The 24004-nt window shown below is 40.4% G+C and overlaps 1 protein-coding gene across 1 annotated transcript; it reads right to left on the bottom strand.

The window, feature by feature from the left end:
• Positions 1–2054: 2054 nt before the first annotated feature.
• LOC310771478 (secretory carrier-associated membrane protein 2-like) lies at positions 2055–22723 on the bottom strand (the record flags this gene model as incomplete). Its single annotated transcript, XM_083664082.1, has 7 exons — positions 22587–22723; positions 15212–15289; positions 11972–12067; positions 5720–5831; positions 4458–4586; positions 2995–3154; positions 2055–2196 (listed from the first exon to the last, which is right to left on the bottom strand). The coding sequence occupies exons 1-7, from the start codon at positions 22641–22643 to the stop codon at positions 2055–2057; spliced, it is 774 nt and encodes a 257-aa protein (XP_083520208.1). The 5' UTR covers positions 22644–22723.
• Positions 22724–24004: the final 1281 nt, after the last annotated feature.

The following is a 24004-nucleotide window of genomic DNA, read 5'->3' as shown; positions in this document are numbered from 1 at the left end:
GGGATGGTTCCGGGGCGGCGATGTCATTCTGCTACTGCTGTTATTTTGGTGAAAGTAATGCAAACGTAGTGTAGTAACGAGATACTCTACACAGACAGTAATATTGTAAAGTAACGTATTACGTTCAAATGAAAGTAACTAGTAATATGTAGTATATTACATTTTGAAAGTAACTTGTCCAACACTGGTCAGCAGCAGAAACTTACATTGGGCAGCAGTCAGACAGAGAGGCAGCAGGCTAGAGACATGGAGTAAAGTCTCTGCAGAAGAGATGCAGGAGGCAGAAAATGAAGAGGACACAAGACAGCAGCTAATAGACTGCAGATACTGAAGATCCTATCAGGAAGACATTTAGTATGTTCAACACAGACACAAATACTAATACATCACCTATTTGTATTGTATATAGTATTGTATTTGTATTTAATAGAAAATGCACAATTACAACTTGTTGTTGTAAACAATTAAGTAAATAGCTGATTAGAGTGATTTGTAAAGACATGTTTTTAGGAATTATTTGCAAATACTATGTAGGGTGATACCGTGATAGTAAATTATATGGTGAAATTTTCACATTTTGTTTTTCCATGCAACATACCCTGGAAAATAGAAATGACAAAAGAACAACAAAAAGCTGATGTAAAAATACAAAATACAAAAAATGATCCAGCTATTTTTGTTAAGCAGCATGCAGGGATGCAAATTCACGAGAGTGAAAAAGGTGAAAGATACCAGGGCAGACACAAAACCACAAAAAATCATTCACTGAAGTGCCCTATTTTGGGATCAAAAAGGGGGCTGTAACCTAAAGGTGACTACTTTGCATCCCCGAGCATGTTTCATTTGGTGGCCGAATCAACCAAGTTAAGTGTTTTGCATGTGATTTTGAGAAAATTGTCATATTGCCCCCCCCCCCCCTTACTAATTGTGTAGTTGGTGCACTTGACACAGCAGGTATAAAAACATATTATAGGCCTAGTTGGCAACTTGGCATCTGTTTTGTATATACTTTATGAAACCAAAAGTTATAGCGGTGGAATCCAGCCCAAATCTCAATTTTCACCGGTGCCACCTCAGCTAAAGGATTATACCATGCTTGTGTGTATAATGATGTGATGAAGAGGTGAGACTGAACACATGTTGGAGACGTCCCTCATCGCTGCAGAACGTTAAAAATCCTGCAACCCACATTTTCACAAAGTGATACTGTACCAATACTGGGAGGTCAGAGGTCAGGGTCAGCTACACAACAGTGGCCCTGGAGCAGGTGGGGATTCAGTGTCCTGCTCAAGGACACTTCAGCAGCAGGTTTTAAACCCAGGTCCAACTGCTGAAGCAGACTCCCTATTTTTACTCGCTTTCTTAGCGAAAGGGATGTGTGATAATTTATGCATTTAACACAAAGTACTCTGAGTAGCTATGGGGCGGGGCGGGACAGGTATATATGTATGGTTGTATGTTTTGTTTTTCCCCTTACTATGTGATGTATTTATATATCATCTTTAACCACATATTTTCTTCCCCTTGTTTGTTTGTAATTGTTATCAATATTTGTAAAACCTGAGCCTCCATACTACAATTGTAAATTGCCAATGAAAATAATCTTGAATAAAGAAATATTTGACACAGACTCCCTATTGACCATGCCACCCTGTTGCCACCAGAAATGCAGAGATAACTGCATAAACGATGTAAACTAAATGCGAATAACAACACTGATTTTCTAATCTCCTGCCATTTAACAGTTAATGAAACTCATCTCCAACTGTTCATGAAATGACACTTCTGTTTTCATTATGCAAATGCTTTTACATTACATTACACAAATGCTTTGAACACACACACACACACACACACACACACACACACACACACACACACACACACAGAAAAACAGTGTGCCTCTTTGGCGGTATAATGAGCACATTGGAATGATGATGCTGAGAGAACTGCATTGATTCATTTAGAGTAATTTATCTCCCTTTCTCAGCAGCCACTGTGAATAAACAGTTTGGTCTCACCACGCTTTTCTCTCTTTTCTTCTAAAACACATTTCAGATGATCACAGGTTCTATAGACAAGAGTGTGACCCACCTGTTCCCCCACTTGGGGATGCCGACAGCCTGGATGATGAAGAAGACCACTTGGCAGAAAAACACAAAGAAGAAGAAGAAGAAACTGAAGGAGCTGTCGGTCCTGAAAGGGGGAAAAAAGGGGGATGACTGAGGGGTTTCACTCAAAAATGCTACAAATGTTTTGGATGAGTTTGTCCGTGTATTAAAAACAAAACAGATGATATCAAACAAAAGGTCTTAAGTTAGCTTCAACAATAATAACCTAAAGTGAGTTTTTATTTCGTGGCAGCAATCATTTCAAAAGAATGTGCTGCATTTTTTTTAAATGGTGGGCATCTTGAATCATCTTATTTTCAAATCAAACTCTTCAAAAATAAAAGTCAGTCTAGCCAAAAGTGTCCATTCATCAATAGCTTTGTGTATCTCAACAAAAATGAATAGCACTGCTTACAGTACTATAAAGGAAAATTAACATGATACATCTACAGGAGGATATAAACTCTAGTAGCAGAATGCATAGCAGCAACACTTGAATAATAATAAAAGAAAATGTAATGTATAGTTTCTTCGGGTTACTATAGTATTTTAAGAAGTAGGCATAAGCTAAGGAACACAACAAAGATCGTGAAATAACATCTAAAGTGTTGTCAATGAGATATGGAAGGGGGAAAAAACAAACAAACAAACAAAAAGGCAAACAAACAAAAAATAAATAAATAAATAAACAGGCATCCAAATTTATTCAAAGATCATCCGGGTATCTGTTTCAATGGAGCAGCTTTGGCTTCCTCTCAGAGAATCAGGCAAGGCCATTTCTTAGTTTTGATGTAACAGTGAGACAGTGGATGTATGTAGTTTGTATAGGTAACAGTGGATGTTACAGATGTAGAGCAAAACACAATGACAAGGGGAGACTGACTTGAAGGCCTTGTAGACGGGCCGGTACCAGCAGAGGAAGGAGCAGGGAGCGAACAGGATGAGCCAGAGGATGGACAGGCCGAAGTCGACGCCGTACGCAGAGTTAGTGGTGAAGTACGCCAGGCAGGCCAGCATGTTCAGGAACAGCGTCACACAGTGGACTGGAGAGGCACAGCAACACACAGGAGTCACTCATACCGATAATCAGCAGCTTCATTTATATAGGACACACAAGTGCCACATAGTTGCCTGGAGGGACTACTACCATCACTAATACTACTGCTACTACTAAAAAATACTTGACTAGCACTTTTCTAATTGTTGTTTCCAGGAGCTTAAGACAAGGAATTAGAAGTTAAATAATATGAATAGCAGATTGGCTAAAGAAAAAGAAAACAAGGTAACATTGAATAGAAGTGTGATTATTGATTAGAATGTGTATTACAGGGAGCTATACAAAAATAAATCTCAGTAAAGGGGACAAGACTGTTAAAGGTTACATCCCACTCAACATAATACAATACACTGCCAGTCAAACACTGCACCTAACATCAGACACTAAAGAAACCAGCATTAGCCGGCCAACAATAAGCTATGTTCTGCCTGCAGTGTCTGTAGGCCGCCACAAGGTGGCAATATCCCCTTTAGCATCAGTATGCACACCCCCATGACACCAGTATAGAGGGAACGCCACTTTCTGCTTTGTCCCTGTACCAGCACTGAAAAAAATATGAAAGGGCAGTGAACTCATGGCATGTCGCCGGTCTTCGTCTTTGCCGGTAGAGAAAGTGATGTCACTTAGGCAACAGTGTATGTAGTCTTTCTGATTTATAACTTATAGTGCAACAGTTTGGCGACAAACTGCGACTTTCTTGACATACAAAGTTATGTTTTAAATTGACAAAATTAACGTTGGCACCCCGTGGCACAAGTCAAACGGGATCAAAAAAGTTACGTCATTCTCCGTTCACCGCCATTCATATTTTTTCAGCGCTGGTACAGGGAGAAAAGCAGGAAGTGATGTTCACTTTGGCTCTCTATTATCAGTAATCAATCACAAATGGAAAGCATCAAAATCCATCAAAAGGGTTGTAAATGTTGTATTCTGATAATGAGATGTCAGACTTTCTACATCAAGGCTATTTTTATTCAGGAATACAAATGAGCATGTTCTGATTGTAGAAAAGTGAAAACAGTATGTACTGTACATACTGTTATACAGTACATACATACAGTATGTACTGTATAACAGTATGTACTGTACATACTGGTATGTTAGAGAAAAGCATCTACTGCTCAAAGAAAAGTGTCATCTGACTGACAACATCTGACTATAAACATCCATGGGCGTAACACCATCTAAGCGTACTTAGTTACACATCCAGTAACACAGCCAAAGTTAGTGTTTATTCACCCACAGGCAGTGGTTTATTTGCAGCTAGTACATGATCTTAGTGCACTTACACATCCAGAGATAGTACATCATCTTGCACACCCTCTGGTACTCCAGGGGGATTTCCTCGGAGAAGTCCTGGTAGAAACATGGCTTGATGGGGAAGCTCTTGGGAAGTGGAGGCCAGTTGTTCGCTTTGCCTGTCGAAACAGAGACGGCAGCAACGCTGTTAGGGATCAAGGAGCTCATTTACAAAACCAGATATCTCCACCACTTGAGAAAAGTGACAACAATTATGGCAAAATTATGGTGGATATACAAGAAAAAATGATGAGGGAATGTTACTGAAGTTATCAGCTAGTTTAACTTTATCTCGTCTTTGAGCAATTTCTCAGGGGGGAGAGAAGACTGCATTCATCAAGAGCCTGACACAGCACTCCTACTGGCAGGCTTAATAATAGCTGATCTGATTTTTCACACATTACCCTTCAGAGATATTACATTGAGGGGAACAGAGAAATATGTGTTTTTTCCTCAGCTTCGCCTTATAATAAGATATGTTAGAAACAATTTAGTCTACAGACTGTAACATACATTTTTTTGAAGTAGGCTTTCAGCCAGTATGGTCCATGCTGTAGGTTAAATATTGTTTGCCTCAAAATAGTACAGACTCAACTGTTCCCACTTTTAGATAAGCTTGTGTAAGAGATACATTTAAGGAGGTCAAGTACTGTATATAATGTACTACAACTACAGCACTGCTTGCACAGTTCATGCATCTTCCATATATATTCCACATGGGCCTAGCATATTGTCAGGTTTTCTGTACATAACGGTTCCTCCATCCCCCAAAAGTTACTGTTTGTTTAACCTTTATTTATCCAGGTTAGCCTAATTGAGATTAAGAACTTCTTTTTCAAGAGGGCCAAGAGAGAAGTATGCATCGTTGTCTACAAACGTGATTGTAATCACATGTTAATTGATTACAATCACCTGTTATTTTCCTACCTAGATGGATGTGTGGTGATGTAACAGAATACCATCAATACAGTATATGGCCCGCTGTAGACCGGTTAACATGAACACAATCACTTTTTTTGGCACGTCTGTATGTATGCACGCTGCAATACTTCCACACAGTGACTCTCTCATCCTCTGTCTGTTAGACAAATGTGAGCCATCAGCAGAGTGCAGATCAGTGAGTGTAAAGGGGGGAGTGTTTCTCAGACAGACCTCTGCCTCTGATCAGTCAGTGTAAAGTGGGGAGTGTTTCTCAGACAGACCTCTGCCTCTGATCAGTCAGTGTAAAGTGGGGAGTGTTTCTCAGACAGACCTCCGGGCCCTCGGCTCTGCAGCTCCTGCTCTCTGCGGTCCAGCTCAGCAGCTTTCCTCTCCAGCTCCTCCTGCTGCCTCAGCAGGTTGGCCTGGGCTGCAACTGCTGTGGCCTGAACAGGGACAGAAAACATTCACAAATGTATCTTGGTGAAACTGGTGCAGAGAGATAAGACAACTGTCAAGACTTTCACAGCACTGACCCATGGTACAGAGATAACAGGACCTAACATATAAACATTAGAGCTGCAACTAACGCTTATTTATTTTCATTAACGACTAATCTGTAGATTATTTTCTCGGCAAATCGATTAGTCATTTGGTCTATAAAATGTCACAGCACACAACAGAGATCTTGAGACAACTTGGTAATACAGATTTTTATACTCCCCTAATGGGTGACCCCACACTTAAATTTTTTCAGAATGTTGAGCATTTTCTTAGTACAGCCCTTGCTAATTCTCTTATCAGCCAAAACGAATTCAAATTCTTGTTACAGAAGCACCCTGTGCGACCTGTGTTCTATACTTTACCTAAAATCCATAAGAGCTGTGTTGAGCCAGTGCCTGGTAGGCCTATTGTGGCTGGCACACAATCTCTTACTGAGCCTATTTCTCAATATCTTGACAGACACATTAAAGTGTTGGTATCTGATCTTCCTTCTTATTTGAAAGACACCACTGACTTCTTGAATAGGTTAGGTGCTGTACAGCTCACTGATGAGAATGTATTCTTATGTACCATGGATGTCAACAGTCTATACACTAATGTTCCTCATGTGGAGGGCTTACAAGCTCTAACACATTTTTTGAATAGAAGATCGACGCTTCAGCCCCCGACTGACTTTTTGGTTGATTTGTCAAGATTGATCCTTAATAGCAATTATTTTAGATTTGAGAATTCTTACTATCTTCAATGCCAGGGAGTTTCTATGGGTAGTCCATGTTCCCCTAATTATGCAAACCTCTTTATGGGAAAGTTTGAAGAAGACTTTGTATATAATAACAACCCCTTCTCCATTTTTTTGAAGTGTTGGTTCAGATATATTGATGATGTATTTTTTCTGTTTTCTGGGACACACTCTCAACTAGAAGAGTTCAATGTTTATATTAATTCCAGACTACCATCTATTAAATTCTCTCTAGAATACAGTGAAGACACTGTCTCCTTCCTTGATGTTTCTGTAAACAAATCTGAACAACTACTGACAAAGGTGTATAGAAAACAGACAGACAGGAATAGTTTCTTGGACTACTCTAGCTATCATCCCCCCAGCCTCAAAAGAGGTTTGCCATACAGTCAACTTTTGAGGATTAGGAGGATTTGCAGTTCTGACCACATGTTTGAAGAGCAGGCTGCTGAACTATGTACAAGGTTCAGGGTAAAAGGTTTTAACAACACAATCCTTGAGAACAGCCTACAGAGAGTTAGGGGGTTGAAACGTGAGGACCTGTTGGTCCCGAAGTCCACCCCTGCCCGAGGGTCTAGAATAGTGTGTGCTGCTACTTTTTCACCTGCTTCTCAGGAAATAAAAAAATGTGTTTTAAGTCACTGGAATATCTTACAAAGTGACCCCCAAGTGGGCCATTTATTTGGCGAGCCTCCCTTGTTTGCTCAAAAACGGGCAAGAAATGTACGAGATATGATCGTCAGAGCTGACTGCTACACACGCCCCCCTGGCCCCTCCCATTTTTTGTCTGATGTACAGAATGGTAATTTTCCTTGCTTTAACTGTATTCAATGCAATGCTATGATCAGAGGAGAGACATTCTTCCATCCTCACTCTGGAAGAAAGTACTCAATTAAGAGTAGGATCTCGTGTAAAACTAAATTTGTTGTGTATCTATTGAAGTGTCCATGTGGGCTAGTATACATTGGAAAAACTATCAGAGAGTTGAAAACTCGCATTTCAGAACACAAGAGTAGCATTAGAAACAGAGATATAAAATCCTCTGTCGCCAGGCATTTTAATGAGTTTGGTCACGACGTGTGTTCCCTCAGGTTCCAGGGTATAGAACAGGTCAGTCCACTGAAGAGGGGGGGTGACAGAGACAAGGCCTTGTTACAAAGAGAGGCATTTTGGATACATACCTTACAGACAGAACACCCCAAAGGCTTGAATGAAGAACTTTTGCTAGGTTGTTTTCTTTAGGGGGTGCGTCGGGTGGATGTGCTGTGGGTTCACGCATGATGCTCTTGCACTGTAAGGCAGTGTGGGAGCGTCATGTGTGGACCTGCAGTATCTCTATCCGATGCATTCACTTATATGCATTATATTATGTATTTTTCTAATTCTATTTTAAATATTTTCTTACTGATTTTTGTTATTCTAATATGTTGACTTTTCATCTGTGCTTATTTAACACAAGTGTGGCCATCCAGCCTCATTCTTCTCGTCTGCAAAACATTATTGCATTCCTGCTGTGTAATATATACAGACTTATATACAAGTATACTGTTTAAAATTGTACCTTTATCTCTTTTTTGATATTCTCTGATGTTTTTGATATTATATTCATTGTTATTTTATGTTGTGAGATATTTCCTAGTACTTGATAATGTAATTGATTGTATTTCCGGTTTGACACTATTTATACGTCATGTCCGTCTTCTGTCAGCACAATGCTGAGGAAGGCTCCACGCCGAAACGTACATTGTCACTTGCTTGAAGGTAAATAAAACAACCAAAAGGAATTATTTTGAGTGCTGGTTTTTTGCCCCTCTCTTATTATTTTTTGAGCCGTGCACCGTAACTTTTTGAAACTTTTGAGAGTGCTCACCAGTCGTGACTTCTAGTCACTGACTATTTGGACGTCTATAAAATGTCACAAAATGGTGAAAAATGTCGGTGACTCTTCCCCCAAAGCCCAGGATGACATCCAACCCAAAGAGAATCTGTTTACTCTCATAGAAGACTAAAGAAACCATATTCACATTTAATAAGCTGGAACGAGATCATTTTTGTGTTGTTGTTTTTTCTTAAAAATTGGTCTAAATCATTAATCAATTATCCAAAATAGCTGTCAATTAATTTTCTGTCGATCAAATAATCGATTAATCAACTAATCAACTGGAAGTGAGGCGCGGCACGGCTGCGACTCGGGCACAAGAGAACGGCGTCTGTTTGTTAATCGTATGTTGGTTTTAAGATTGTCAAGTCTCGTCAAAGTTTTGTCAAGTGTACTGGAGTTTGTTTGGGTGCTGGCGAACTAGCTGGCCCGAAGTAAGTGAGTGATTCAGAGACAATAATACGATGGGGAAGAAGACTGCTGGAGTGCTGCTGCTGCTGCTAATGCTAATCACAGCTAGCATCTGCACCGGCACGCAATACAACGTAAACACTGTGCTTCCTGGGGGAAGCGAGCAAGCGACGCGGGTCTACGGCAGGGAATGGCTGCTGTCCCTTCGGGAAAAAGCCACACCAGAACCGGGCCTGCTGGACCACGTTCCGGAGGAGCTGCTGCAACAGCGAGGAGATAGGCGGCCACGCAAACGAGGAAAGAGGGGCGGCATTCAACATCGTCTCCGCCGGAGGTGTAACAAGCCACCGCTACCATCAATACTATTCAGCAACGCTCGCTCCCTAAGGAACAAGATGGAAGAACTTCGCCTGAATACAAGGGTCTGCCACGAATATCGTGAGTCATGTCTCATGATTTACACAGAGTCCTGGCTTCAGGACGACTACCCAGACTCGTTGGTACAGGTACCAGGTTTCACAAGTGTCCGCATGGACAGGAACACTGCAGTCAAGCCAGCCCACACCTCGGAAAGCTCAGTCATTCTAGCCCACACTCTAGCCCACACTTGTTTTGTGGTGCGTGTATATACTAGGCATTACGGTAAAAGCATGCGCGAACTGATTTCAAAATAAAAGCGCACTCCCAGAACAAATCTATACTAATTAAATGTTCTAATTTTTACATATTATAATTACAATTGCACGCTATGAGAGTTGATGTACAATTTCAAAGTAAAAGCCTACTTTTTTTTTCTTTTCACTGTTTTCTGAACATTCAAATGGATAGTTCAAGGAAACTGCCTGTTATTAAAAAATAATTATACTTCAGACTGATAGTACTCAACCCCAGGGTGTCATCCAGACAATTTCATAACAATCTGATGTAGCATTTCACAATAAAAGCCTTCTAAATATTGATTTTTCACTGCATTACATGTACATTTGGAGGAATATTGATAGAAAACTACCTGTTATTATTGAACAATTCCACTTCAGACTCATAGTACCTCACCCCGGGGGTTCACCCAGAAACTTTCAGAGCAAACTGATGTAGCATTTCAGAATAAAAGCCTTCTAACTATTCATATTTCACTGCATCACATGTACATTTGGAGGAATATTGATAGAAAACTACCTGTTATTATTGAACCATTCCACTTCACACTCGTAGTACTCCACCCCGGGGCGTCACCCAGAAAATTTCATAACAATCTGATGTAGCATTTCAGAATAAAAGCCTTCTAACTATTCATATTTCACTGCATCACATGTACATTTGGAGGAATATTGATAGAAAACTACCTGTTATTATTGAACCATTCCACTTCAGACTCATAGTACTCCACCCCGGGGGGTCACCCAGAAAATTTCATAACAATCTGATGTAGCATTTCAGAATCAGCCCCTCAAGGCTGCGTAAGCTCTCCTTTTCTTTTTATAGCATATACAAACTATCTGAAGAATCAGTATCCCAACAATTATATAATTAAGTTTTCAGATGATACAGTTATACTCAGTTTATTGTTTAAAACTTCAAATGTTGACATGTACAAACAAGAGCTAGCAGAGGTTGTGAAGTGGTGTGAGGAGCAGAACCTCATTCTAAATGTAAAAAAAACGAAGGAAATTGTTTTTGATCCTAGGTCTGTGGGGGATCACAGTCAGATCCTGATCCATGGGGATGGAGTAGAGCAGGTGACATCGTATAAGTATTTAGGAATTTATTTTGATTCTCAGTTAAACTGGGCCAACCAAGTTGATTTTGTATGTTCTCGTATTAACCAGCGCTTGCACTTTCTGAGAAGGCTCAGGGTCCATGGAGTGGAAAAAAACATCATGCTGCTGTTCTACAGGGCAGCCATTGAATCCATCATCCGCTATGGCATCACTACATGGTTTCGTAACCTGTCCGTTAAACTTAAATCACAACTCATCAAAACCTAATTAAGAGGGCTGGTAAAATTATCGGTATGCAGCCCCCATCTCCTCTCCAAGAGATCTTTGAGGAGACGGCGAGGAAGCAGGGCCTCAAAATTACCTGCGACCCCAATCACATCCTCCATAAAGAGTATGAGATGCTGCCGTCAGGCAGAAGGTACAGGTTACCAAACTGTAAATTGAACAGGTATAAATTTTCCTTTGTCCCACTGTCCATTAAAGCACTCAATAGTAAGAGATAACGCAGACCAACTTAGTACAGCTCATCATGTTCTATTCTTAGGGAAGCGGTGCAATATTTAATAATTTTTCATTTCAACATTTTTCTCTTTTTTTGTGGAGGGCTGGTGCAATACTTTACCACTGGGTACGCTTGATGTATATGTACACTGTAGGAATGTAATGTTAATTGTTGTCTGATTGCACTGTCTATATGTCAATATGTATATGTCTAACGCTGTGTCTCTTGATGCCCAAAAAGAATTTCTCCCAAGGGAGACAATAAAGGCTAATTCAATTCAATTAATCATTGCAGCTCTAATGAGCATATAAATATATGAATAAAGATAAATATACAAATCCGCTGACATATATGTTCAATATCCACCAGTCACTGTCACTAGGAGGTATGTGAGAGGCTACATGTATGTAGAGGAGTCAACAGCCATCCTGAGCGCTTTCAAAAATGCATAAAAACCAAAAATTTACATTTATGATCTTCACATTTTGATTTGCTGTCAGATAGAAAAACAGAGCGCACACGGTTAAATTGTGGGCCATGCTATTTATGAGATCACCAATGGACCGCGGAGACTCATTATAATATTGTGTCAACTAAGAAGACAGTGCTTGCCTTGCGTAGCCAGCCACACTGACTTAGCATTGACTTAACCCTTCGCTATCTGAGAAGAGACGACAGCGAGGCAGAGCGGATACCAGTCACATCCTGTTTATATAGTACTGCTGATCATTATCAACATCACATCCAGGGCTTTGAAAGAAGTAAGAACTTGTCTTCTTGAAGTAAGAACGGGCTCGCACAGCGAGAAGGTCCAGCAGGCTGGACTTACTCACCTGGGGAGTAGGCTCTGAAGATGGCTGTAACACCGCAGGCTGGTAGGGAGTGGTGGAGCCTGGGGTCAGGGAGTAGGGTGGAGCAGCTAGGTTGTCCTGAAAAATAATATCCATATATTGCACCAAATGTTTGTTACAAATTGATTCTTACAAGTTGTTCTGATCATGCTCCATGCACTGACCTGCTTGACAAGTGTGTGTGTGTGTGTGTGTGTGTGTGTGTGTGTGTGTGTGTGTGTGTGTGTGTGTGTGTGTGTGTGTGTGTGTGTATGATGTATTTTTTTATTCAAGTACTTTATCGTGCAATTTTCGACTGTCACACTGACAAGGGTATTTGTATGTGTCTCTGTCTCGTTTCCACATCTAAGAGCTGGTTAAAGATGGTGCAAATGGAGGTGTAATCCTCATTTGATTTATCACAGATATTTCTCACAAATAGAGTACGGTACAGTTGGTTAAAGTCAACCAGACTTTTTCCACTTCTATTTTCACTAACATAGGAGCACCACAGGGGAGCGTAAGTTCACCATTTCTCTTCACAATCTACACAGATGATTGTAGAATTGAGGGTCCAAACACATTTATACTCAAGTTGTTCAGATGACACCACACTGTTGTCTTTGCTGGGTACCAAAGAAGGATGACCTTAGTATCTATCAGGATTGTACAGATAGATTAGTACAGCGGTGCGAGGACAATTCACTTATCATTAATGCAAAATAAATACTTTTTTGTCTTTCAGAGAGTGAGTATCCTCCTCCAGTTACTGTCCAAGACACACAAATTGAGCAAGACTGTGCTAATAAATATTGAGGGATATGTGGATGCTGCTCTATCTTGGAGTGCATACATATTGTAGATTATATTTGTAATAAAGTTCAACATTTATTTTCTAAGGAGACTAAGGTCTTTTGGAGCCAAACAAACAGATTTTGCTGCTGTTTTTCCAGTCGACTGTGCAGAGTGTTATCACAGTATGGAAGTAGTGCATGGTATAGTTGTCTCTCTGTTCGGCTTAAAACTCGACTAGGTAGGCTGATACGCATTTGCTCAGAAATCATGGGTCAAACGCTTGAGTCAAATTTTCAAGCAGCGTACCCTCTGAGGGAGGGCCACCGCTCAACCCAGCCAAGTCTCGGCCAAGGTGCTGGAAAAATAACTAGAGTTACAAATATAAAAGGAATTTCCGCACACTTGAATCTGTACAGATTTCACATTTATAAAAAATATAAATATAAAGAATGTTGTCTGTGGCCGGCAATATTACGTCCGACCAGGCCCATATTTTATTTGAAGAACATCAGCTTCTGCCATCAAACAGAAGATTTACAGTCGCACAGGCTCGGCTGAACAGACTGAGGAACTCTTTTGTTCCCCAGTCAAACTGTTCAAATCAGTCAGGGTTCTTCTAGGTAGGGATTATATTTTGAGTCAGTCAGGGTTCTTCTAGGTAGGGATTATATTTTGAGTCAGTTACGACGGTGTTGTTTGTTTTTCTTCTTTTCTTTGTGAATTATATAGTTTATGTGTAGACTTGTCAATAGACCCTTCTCACGGGGGCCATTTTGTGTCGAGAAGCCAGGGTAAACACAGGTGCAAGCAAAACACTAATGAGGGTTTCCAAATTCCAATCATGGAAGTTGGAAACCCTCATTAGTGTTTTGCTTGCACCTGTGTTTACCCTGGCTTCTCGACACAAAATGGCCCCCGTGAGAAGGGTCTATGGACTGAGAGTCCGGTCCATTTTCCTCGTCGTTAGCTATTTCCATGACATACTTCCTGGTTGCGGGTGTTTATCTTGTGGCCGACAGTGTCTTTGGCCCAGTCTTTCCCAGGTGCAGCTGGTTGGAGATTTGGTTGCTGATTGGATAGCAGCCCTGTCTGTCTGCCTATATAGACCAAATCAGCGGGGATGTTTACACTTACTTCCGGTTACCCCTGGGTCCACACATTATAATGGCGGTGGACGGCACAAACTGACGTGTTGAAGACAAAAACAGACAAAGAAGACAAAAATGGTTCGTCCGTGTTGTGTTGTTGTTTAATATCATTCATAACAACACTTTCACTAACGTTAGTGGAGACCAGACTAGCTAATTTACCTGTTGGACCAGACCAGAGTAGACTTGAAGCTAAATTAAATTAACATGGCGTCAGTAGCTCTGTCTGTAACGTTAACGAGTCTGCAAAAAAACAGCGAGTTTGACAGACAAACAAACGTTATTAGCTAGCTAACACTACATAAAACAAACACAGAAGAAAGGCTAGATACGTCGGACAAGCATGTTTACCAACCGTTTAACCATTTAAATTGAAAGTAGTCGGCCGAAAACAACGAGAGGGTTTGACAGCATTTATTTGACAACACGCACATTTAAACCTGCCGCCTTCCCCAAGTGGTACCCGGAAGTAAATTTGTTTACATGGTGACGTCACGGTGATTTGGTCTATAGAGGACTCACTTTCAACATGACAACAGAGTGGTACTGGAGTGTGAGACCTGTACCCTCTCATCCGCGCATTTACACACCATTTCATTCAATTGTTTTCCTTTGTGCATTTTGGTATTTTGTTTCTCAATCATGTTTGTTTCTGTGTGTGTTGCAGGAGCGAGGCGCCACCTATTGTGGTAGGGAAGAGCAGTGCCGGCCGGGGGTTAACATCAGGTATCAGTGAAGGCGGCGGCCTGCTGGACCAGATTCCTTTGTCAGTAGAGCGTCCTCGTTCCTTTTTTCTTTATAGTTTGAGTAATAAACATTTTTTGTTGCAAATTTGATCATGTTTCTGTGCATTTCATGTTACTGTCCTAACCCTAGACTTGGGGCGTAACAGAGTCCGTCAAGGTTCTTCTAGGTAGGGATTATATGTTGAGGCACTGCAGCCACTTGTTTGTTTTCCTATTCCTGTAATGTCATGTATTCTTATCATGTCTGTCTGATGTCATATTACATGTTGTAGCACTTTGCTGCACTGTTGTTTAAATGTTTTTTGTAGTTTTTTTTTACTCATGAGAAACAGTGTCTTGGGACGCAAGACAAATTTCGGACTTATCGGACAATAAAGTTAATCTAATCTAAGAGGGCGGGTGCCCAAAACATTACACATGGTGCTATATATAGGCTACGATCAATGGTTCATAGGAGCTATCTCTAATGTGATGTGCGTGCCTCTGGGAACTTTGTTACAAATTGTAAATAAAACAACAAAATGGCGACGCAGATCAGATTGCAGCTGTCTCACCGTGGGATGGGCAGGGAAGGGGTTGAACTGGTCGACCGGCTCTATGTTAGAGTTGGTCACCTGTATGACAGAAGAGTCCTGCAACACAAAGCAAACACATCACTCAGTAAATCATCATATAGCATTAGCCAGCAAGCTCATCTCTCTATACATGTAAGCCCCCTGCAGATGATCCGTGCTAAAACAGCTCTGCGCCCGCTGTGCCATTGTTTTCCTATGAGGGAGAGCGCCGCAATGACTTCCACTTACAGGACGATCTCTCGCACCAGATTTGGTCCAAGGCCACCAAGAGGTTCTAGCGGGCCAAACTTCTACACCACAAATTTTCACATTCTACATTTTCCAATATTACTAATATCTTTTCGTAATATTTCTAGAAGCAGAAAACAACTCTGCCAAAGCTACAAAGCTAAAGGAGAGTATGTACAGAAGACCAAGACAGAGTGAACCAGAGAGGAATTACTTCATTTAATACTCTTCTGACAAAAGTACTCATGGTACAGAAGTGGATATTGTTTAGTAGCACCTATGGGTCTGTTTTTGTTTATATGAAATCTAAACTTTGAAAAACAGTTCTATTATTTCTGCTTTTTAATTTGACCTTTGAAGGGCAGAACTGTCCCTTGAGAACTTTAAATTCCTGAGCTGAAACATGCTATAAAAAAAGGTACCGTAGTCTTAAAAACAACAGGCCAGACACAGAAATGTGCTTTGGCAGAGTCTCAGTGTAAAGTACAAGAACTTCCAGACATTGTTGCAATAACCTCCAAGAAGGTCCTGATGAATCATTACCTGAGAATAACTCCCTTCTTAACAGGAGTTAAGTGCTTAGAGACAAAGAGGATTTGCAAATATGAAATGACTCTAGTGCTTTGACTCATTCAATAGAGGAATGACTCCAGAAGTAGCACTTCTGAACTCAAGACATGTAAAAGGCAATTGGATTTTTGTTTGGGGATTGTGGTTAAATGCATGAACTAAGGTCTGTGGTCAACAAACGTTTATGAAACAGTGACATTTGTGTTGTTGTTTTTACGTGATTTTCAGAAAACACTTCAAAGGTCATAAAAGTGGTCCTCATTTATGAAAATCATCTTGCTGAACACAAACTTAGCTGTTTCATACATTTTGTTAACCACAGACCTTAGTTCATGCATTTAACCAAAGATTCCCATACAACAACCCCATAGCCTTTCCCCCCTCAGAAGCAGGAGTGCAGGGACATCCGGGGTAAGCCTACAAATGCCTGTGGTACTCTGTATGAAGACAAAGGGAAGGTCTGGATTGTGGGCCTTTTCCTGGGATAGACTCAAGACAATTAGCCGAAATGTTTGTGAGCCATGCCGACTCCGAGTCTGACATATATGAGAGTATCAAATGAAAACATGGCCCTGACTGATGTCAAATTGAATCACTTTTTCATTACTTTCTATAACTATTGTCAGTGTCACTTCCATGAGTTAAAACTGGGATTCCTTCTGGGCCTATGAATGCTGTTTTTCAGCTTTATTAAAATACTAAATAGTGTGAAAAGAAACCATCATATAATGCAATGATTGTGTGAAACAAGTTATAAAATACATGTTGGCCTATTCCTGGAAATTGACTCATTTGTCAAATTCCCTGATTTTCATCGACAATTGATATAATTCCATGCCTTTCTTTCCCTGTCTGGAATACAAATAAACATTTCATGATATTCCAGAAATGTCACCATGACCAGTGCGAAGATATAGGCCTAATTATTTTACACATCTAGATCTGAGTATTTTTTCAAGGCTATACGTTTAAGAAGTAAATATTCAATGTTGTATTTAGAGTTTCCATATATCCTTGCATGTACTCTGTTGCATCCAATGAGAGGGCGGGCAAAGGGAATCTTAGGAGTTGAAAGACTTGACTTGCTTGATAGAACCCGCCTTGATATCACACACAGAGATAGAAAAATTGCAATGTTGACACAACTGAAACACAAGTCCCCATATATATATATAGCCTATGAGTCATGCTTACAAAAGGCTGACCCTTCTGGCATCCTTTAAAGGTGACGAGGCATGAGGAAAACGTCACATGACAGGCTCTCCACACACCTGTAAGCATTCCCAGGAAGAAAGAGATAACTAGGAGGTTTCACTTCAGGAGAAAGCAACAGAGCTTCACTGCTCAGTAGCTGTAGTAGTTTTCTAAGGACAGTTGTGAGAGAGACAATACCTTCCATAATATTCAATAGTGTTTTCTGACGGCCATCGTCTTGCTAGAGCAGGTTTTAAATGGCATACAATTATCTCTTTTTTAGAAGGAAGTCTTTGTAGATCGTCACCAACTATGGAGATATCCAAATTAGCCTAAAATGTAAAATGTGTTTACACCGTGAAATCAGAAACAAAAAGAATTGTGACCAAAGTGCCGCTTGTATCTTTTGATGACACAGACAGCAGCACAGACAGCAATGGATGGAGAATATGTCTTATTCATAACAATAAGCCTCTCTAAAATAAAGACAGGGCCAAGACATCAACACAGAGGGAGTGTAGAGAGAGACACACCGCATCTTCATCACACTTAGGGATGCACGATATATCGGCAATCATATCGGTATCGGCCGATGTTAGTCTTTTTTTTTTTACATATCGGCATCGGTCCAATGTTGCAATGTTGTTGTTTTTAATATATATATTTTTCCCCCGATTTTGTATCCCATTTTTATCCCCCATTAGTGCTAATTTTAATTTGTTTATCCTGGTTGCTGCTCCACCCTCTGCCGATCTGGGGAGAGCCGAAACTGGCTCCATGCTTCCTCCGAGACATGGGCAGTAGCCAGCCGCTTCTTTTCACCTGACAGGGGAAGCTTCACCGGTAGGACATAGCACGTGGGAGGATCACGCCATTCCAACGAGTTCCCCTCCCTCCGAACAGGCGCCCCTAACGACCAGAGGAGGCACCACATCAGCAACCAGGATATTGCATGTTTTGGTGAAGGGGGTTCCTATATGAAGGAAACACCCAGGGGGCACGGGGAGAACATGCAAACTCCACACAGAAAGGCCCTATTGACGAGACCCCACCCGGGCGGTGGGCACTCGAGGACATGCGGACGGGCACGCACTCCTTCAGCGCTCACAGCGTCCCAGGTGGGAATCGAACCCAGGACCTTCTAGCTGTGAGGCGACAGCGCTTACCACTGCGCCACCGTGCCCGCCCGATGTTGCAATGTTAATATCGGTTATCGGTATCAATCAGCCAACATTTTCACATTGAGAGGAAACAATGCAGTAAAATCTATGATTTATATGCTTTTCCAAATGTTTTGGAAATAAAGAAATGCATTACTTTTTAAAATTCACAGAATTTAAACGTGTCTTTCAGTGTGTACAAAATTTGATTATCATAGAAATTTGTTTTTTATACAGATCATAAATCGACATCGGTAAATAAATATTGGTTATTCGCCATAATAACAGCAATGTTAATATTGGTTATCCGTATCGGCCAAAATGTTCATATCGGTGCATCCCTAATATCACAGTGGACTCTCCATACTGATGCTAAGGGCCTATCAGTAAGGCTTCCTGCACTGACCAAGGGTCACTTCTCCTGGCAATCTTCTTTATAAAATATGTGTGTGACGAAGAGCAGTCGTGCTCCAGACGTCACCTTGGTGGTGCAATAATAAAGAAGTGGACTTTGGATCCTTCAGTGTGTGAGCTGTTGATTTGTTGATTTGATGATTTGATTTGGGGCTCAGCACCTGCCCGCATGCGTGCTGCTGTGCTGCAAACCATTCAGTGGTGCTGTGCTGCAAACCATTCAGTGGTGCTGTGCTGCAAACCATTCAGTGGTGCAAACTATTTGTATAATCCTGGTCATTATAATAACCTGAGTGTAAAATCTAGCTCAGGATCAGCATAGCTTGATGTACCGACCGACCCAGACAGTCACTTGCACCAGGAAACAGGAGTGACAATCATTAATTGTCTAGTTGTGGTTGGGTTGTGCACCTCCTATTTCATAACTGCAGTTGGATATTGCTACTAAATGGACTTAACACTTAAGCCACTCTTCAGCTTGCTTTAGCACAGTTCTACAGTGCTACAATTTCACAAGTACACGCTCCTGAAAATACATTCATGCAGGTCATTGGAAAAAGGGTGGCACATGTGCAACAACTTAGAGCCATATGAAATCCGTTAATTATTTTTCAAAATTCCGTTTTATTTTTCCCCAAATTCATTCTTTTTCCATTTTAATTTGAATTGAGGCATTAGGAGTGATAATTTTTTCTTTTTTTGATGACTTGGCTCTCTCAGACAGCCTCTTCAACATGTTTCCCAAGGTGAAAACTAAGTTGTGAGGTGCAGTAAGGGTCCCATGCAAGGCTGGCCCCCCACTCAAAACACCCCAATCAAAAACGGAATCATTTCTCTAGGCCTTTTTTTTTACAATTATGAAATCATTTAGGTTACTACGATCATTAGATCTACTTCTTATTTTCATCATTGGGCCTACTTTGATCAATTTCAGCCAAATTATGGAAAACGGCAACATTCCATGTTTTACAGTTGATTCCATTTTTATTAACAAAAAACATGATGCCGTACGTTTTTCTCCGTTTTGCGGAAATCATATGGTCCTACAACAACTTCAGTCAGAATAGTATTTACTTTTTTTAAAGATACCCTCCCGAACTTCTTGATTTATGAGTATTATTTTTTGCAACACATTTGTTCCTTTGCATAAAGGGTCAGCAGCACAGTGCCGTGGCCTGTGGCGTGGCGTGCAGTGAAGTGAATGGCACTGCAGTGTGGAGGCCATATTCAGCTGCTGGGAAGCTATTATTTGTTCAGTCACTTACACACCCAGGAGACAAACGGTGCTCTAATCTCCACTGAGTGACGTCACGTGACGTCAGGCCCATTGTGCACATGAGACAGTGTGATGCTGCTGCACCACGGGGGGAAAATGGCAACATTATAACGGCCACTAAAATGACAAAATAATCATTTTTATAGTCGCTACTTGCTACATAATGCTGATATGTAAAATGATGTGAATAATCTACTACTACCATGTGGTTTGCACTGTATGTGAGGTCTGGCTGTCCTCGAGAATGTTGGTGTAGCATGTTCTGTGATACCATGGTGCCAGTAGGGATGCACGATATATTGGCATTCGGCAATCATATTGGTATCGGCCGATGTTAGTCATTTTTTTTATATATCGCCAATAATGTTGCAATGGTAGTATCGCATATCGGTTATTGGTATTGGCCAAAATTTACACATTGAGAGGAAACAATGTGGTAAATCTATGATTTATGGGCTTTTCCAAATGTTTTGGAAATAAGAAAAATGCAATACTTTTTCAAATTCACTTTTTACATTGTGTTTTTCAGTATGTGCAGATTTTTTTTATTACCATAGAAATGTGAAAATATCGGTTATCGGCCATAGCAGCAATGTTCATATTGGTTATCGGTATCGGCAAAGAAAATCATATGGGTGCATCGCTACATACAAGCTGTCAATATAGTGTCTCTGCACCAATGCTGCCAAGACAGATTCCTGTGCATGTATTGTACTACAGGTGTGTTGCAGATAAACTTTTTATTTTCATTTTTATTTGATGGTTTACGGACCTAATGCAGTGCTGTAACTTGATTAACCCTTATCTTGTACGACGGTCCGGAAAGCCACTGTAACCTGTGTGTTATAAATGCTCAGCAGGATACATCACGTACCACGTCATGATCCGTGGGTTTAAATCCAGTGCACAACCTAGGCTGCATGTCCCACATGTCTGATGAAGGTCCTTGTATTCAAAACATGTTTTTAAACTCAAATCAAATGAACTGTTTTTAAATGAGAATTGCTGTTCATCTCCATCTACTTGTTTTCACTCTCCTTATCTCTCCCCTCTGCCTCCTATCTAATACATCAGAAATGACTGATAAAAAAAATGACTCACAGTTACAGTAAGCTAGGCTAGCTTATAGCATTACAACAATAAGGAGCAGCCAAGGAGGCACATCCTTGACAAAAAAATGCACATGAGGGTTTTCAACCAGACTTCAAAGGGGAGGGGAAAAGTAAAAACAACAAAGTTATACTTCTGATACATAAAAGTTTAAAATAAGGCTTAGTCATGTCTGAGTTGTTGTTATGTGTTGTTTATTAATATACACATTTATTAATATCTATGTTTGATGTTACAATGAGATCTAAAAAGCAGCCTAAGGCTTTTGCTCACGTCACGAGGTAAAAGAAGAAATGGTGGATGGTATTCTGTGTGAAGGAGAGCCTGGCTTTAATGTATGGTTTTATTATGTAACAGCCTAGAGGACATCATGCAGCCTGAGCCTGGTGGATGGGGTTAGCAGATGTGCTTTTGTTCAGTGGAGAGAATCTGAGGAGTTTGGTCTTACACTCCTAAAAGAAATATGCACTGAATCCATTTTCAAGATGTCTGCGTATCTAGTTTGGGACAAAACAGAAACAAGAAAAGTAACATTGTATGTGTGATGTGTCTCAAACTTAGACTCAGGACCAGGATACATCCTTTTTGAGAGTGTAGTTCATCGACTTTAAAACAGAAAGGGGTACTACATTTTGGAAGTTGAGTCTTACCTTTTGTCAAGATTACATGTGGACTTCACAGACCACAAGAGAGGGCCCAAACTCTTCACTTCAATCTAGCTGTGAAACAACTTTGATACCACAAATTATGATGGTATTTCCATGCACATGCAGAGCCACTCGTAGCTTTTAGATCATATGACAGGTGACCCGCTTCTGGACTTTTCAATACTGGCTGGCTGGCAGTACCGGCAGTACACAGAGAGTCTGTATTTACTGGAAAGGCATGTCTCTAGGTTCAAGAAATAATCAGGCACGTAGATAATGAAGTTACACAGCATATTAGAGCGAATAGACTAGGGTTAAAACCAGCAGCAGCAATGGAGGTACAGTAGCTGAAACATGGTGCCTGTGGCTATATGATAACCTATAGTCAAGTAGGCTAAGGTCATATCAAATGATGTCCGAAGTGTTAGGAGTCCACACAGTGATTTTGAGTGGTTTACAACGAAAATACATTGTGGTCGAAAAGGGTTTGGCACAGATTCCTAGTTGGCAACATTTTAACTTCCTGCAACTGAGCTAGCTTGATAGCACCGCCCTCGTTTATCGACAAAGCACGGCGATTGGTTGAAAGTCCGTCAATCATGCCACGTTTACCAAATGGCCACCGAGACAGCAGAAGAAGAGCCCGCCCCAACATCCACCCAACAAGTTAGCTACAGCGAGTCAGCGACAACTTGATTGAAGCTTACCGAACTACTAGGTTGCCGTTGTGAAGGAAGTCAAAAAGACACACTTACATTGAAAGGGTTGTCGCTGGCTGGATCTGCGAAGGGGTTGTTATCAAATCCAGACATTTTGAACCCGTTGTAGGCTGTTCTGACTTCTTTAAATGGAGGAATAAACAATACACTTCTCACTCGCTTCAGTCGCCTCTCCTATCCACTTCCTCGAATAAAAGTTTACAGCGCAGGCGCACTTCGACAATGATGTCTACGTCACTTGACACACTTGACCAAAGACGATGGGATTTCAAGTAGGCTATCTGTGACTTGACACTTTGAAATTGATTGACGAAGTAAAGCGCGCCACCTGCGCATATGTGTGAATATTACACAAAGTAAATAATATGGAATGCTTTTGCTTGTGTAAGAAATGCTCCTGTGCGAACATAAACACACACACACACACACACACACACACACACACACATATATATATATATATATATATATATATATATATATATATATATATATATATATATATATATATATATATATATATATATATATATATATATATACTTCTATATATATACTTCTATATATATATATTTATATACATACATAATATATATATATATACTTCTATATACAGTACATATGTACACACACATTATATATGTATGTATGTATGTATGTATGTATGTATGTATGTATGTATGTATGTATGTATGTAGGCTATGTATGTATGTATGTATGTATGGATGTATGGATGTATGGATGTATGTATGTATGTATGTATGTATGTATGTATGGATGTATGTATGTATGTATGTATGTATGTATGTATGTATGTATGTATGTATGGATGTATGGATGTATGTATGGATGTATGGATGTATGTATGTATGTATGTATGTATGTAGATATATATACTTCTATATACAGTACATATAGATATGTACACACACATGAATGTATGTATGTATGTATGTAAGCCTTTTTACCTACTGTCTTCCATAACTTCTTTGTATTGGACTCTAATGTCCACTCATATCCAACCAGACAATAGACCCTTTTCACGGGGGCCATGTTGTGCCAAAAAGGCAGGGTAAACACAGGTGCAAGCAAAACGCTAATGAGGGTTTCCAACTTCCAATGATTGGAATTTGGAAACCCTTATTAGTGTGTTGCTTGCACCTGTGTTTGCGCTGCCTTTTCGGCACAAAATGGCCCCCGTGAAATGGGTCTATCACATAACATTCACCTTCCATTTTCCCGCACAACTTTAGGTCAATTTAAGTAAGGGATAATGGATAGTGAGCCGGTGATTACTGGCGAAATAATGACCGACAGGTGAATGATTGCTTAATCATTCACCTGAAGGTGAATTCTGTAGATTCTGTAGATAGTTTTCAAAAGCAGCCCAGTAACAGTTTATTATTATGATACCGGATCGATTTATCAGACCGAATGGGTGATCAGTAGCGGAG

This window comes from Poromitra crassiceps, assembly GCF_964638095.1.
Source record: "Poromitra crassiceps genome assembly, contig: HAP1_SCAFFOLD_684, whole genome shotgun sequence".
Lineage (NCBI taxonomy): Eukaryota > Metazoa > Chordata > Actinopteri > Beryciformes > Melamphaidae > Poromitra > Poromitra crassiceps.
The sequence above is the reverse complement of the archived record's forward strand: the minus strand, read 5'-3'. Positions and strand labels throughout refer to the sequence as shown.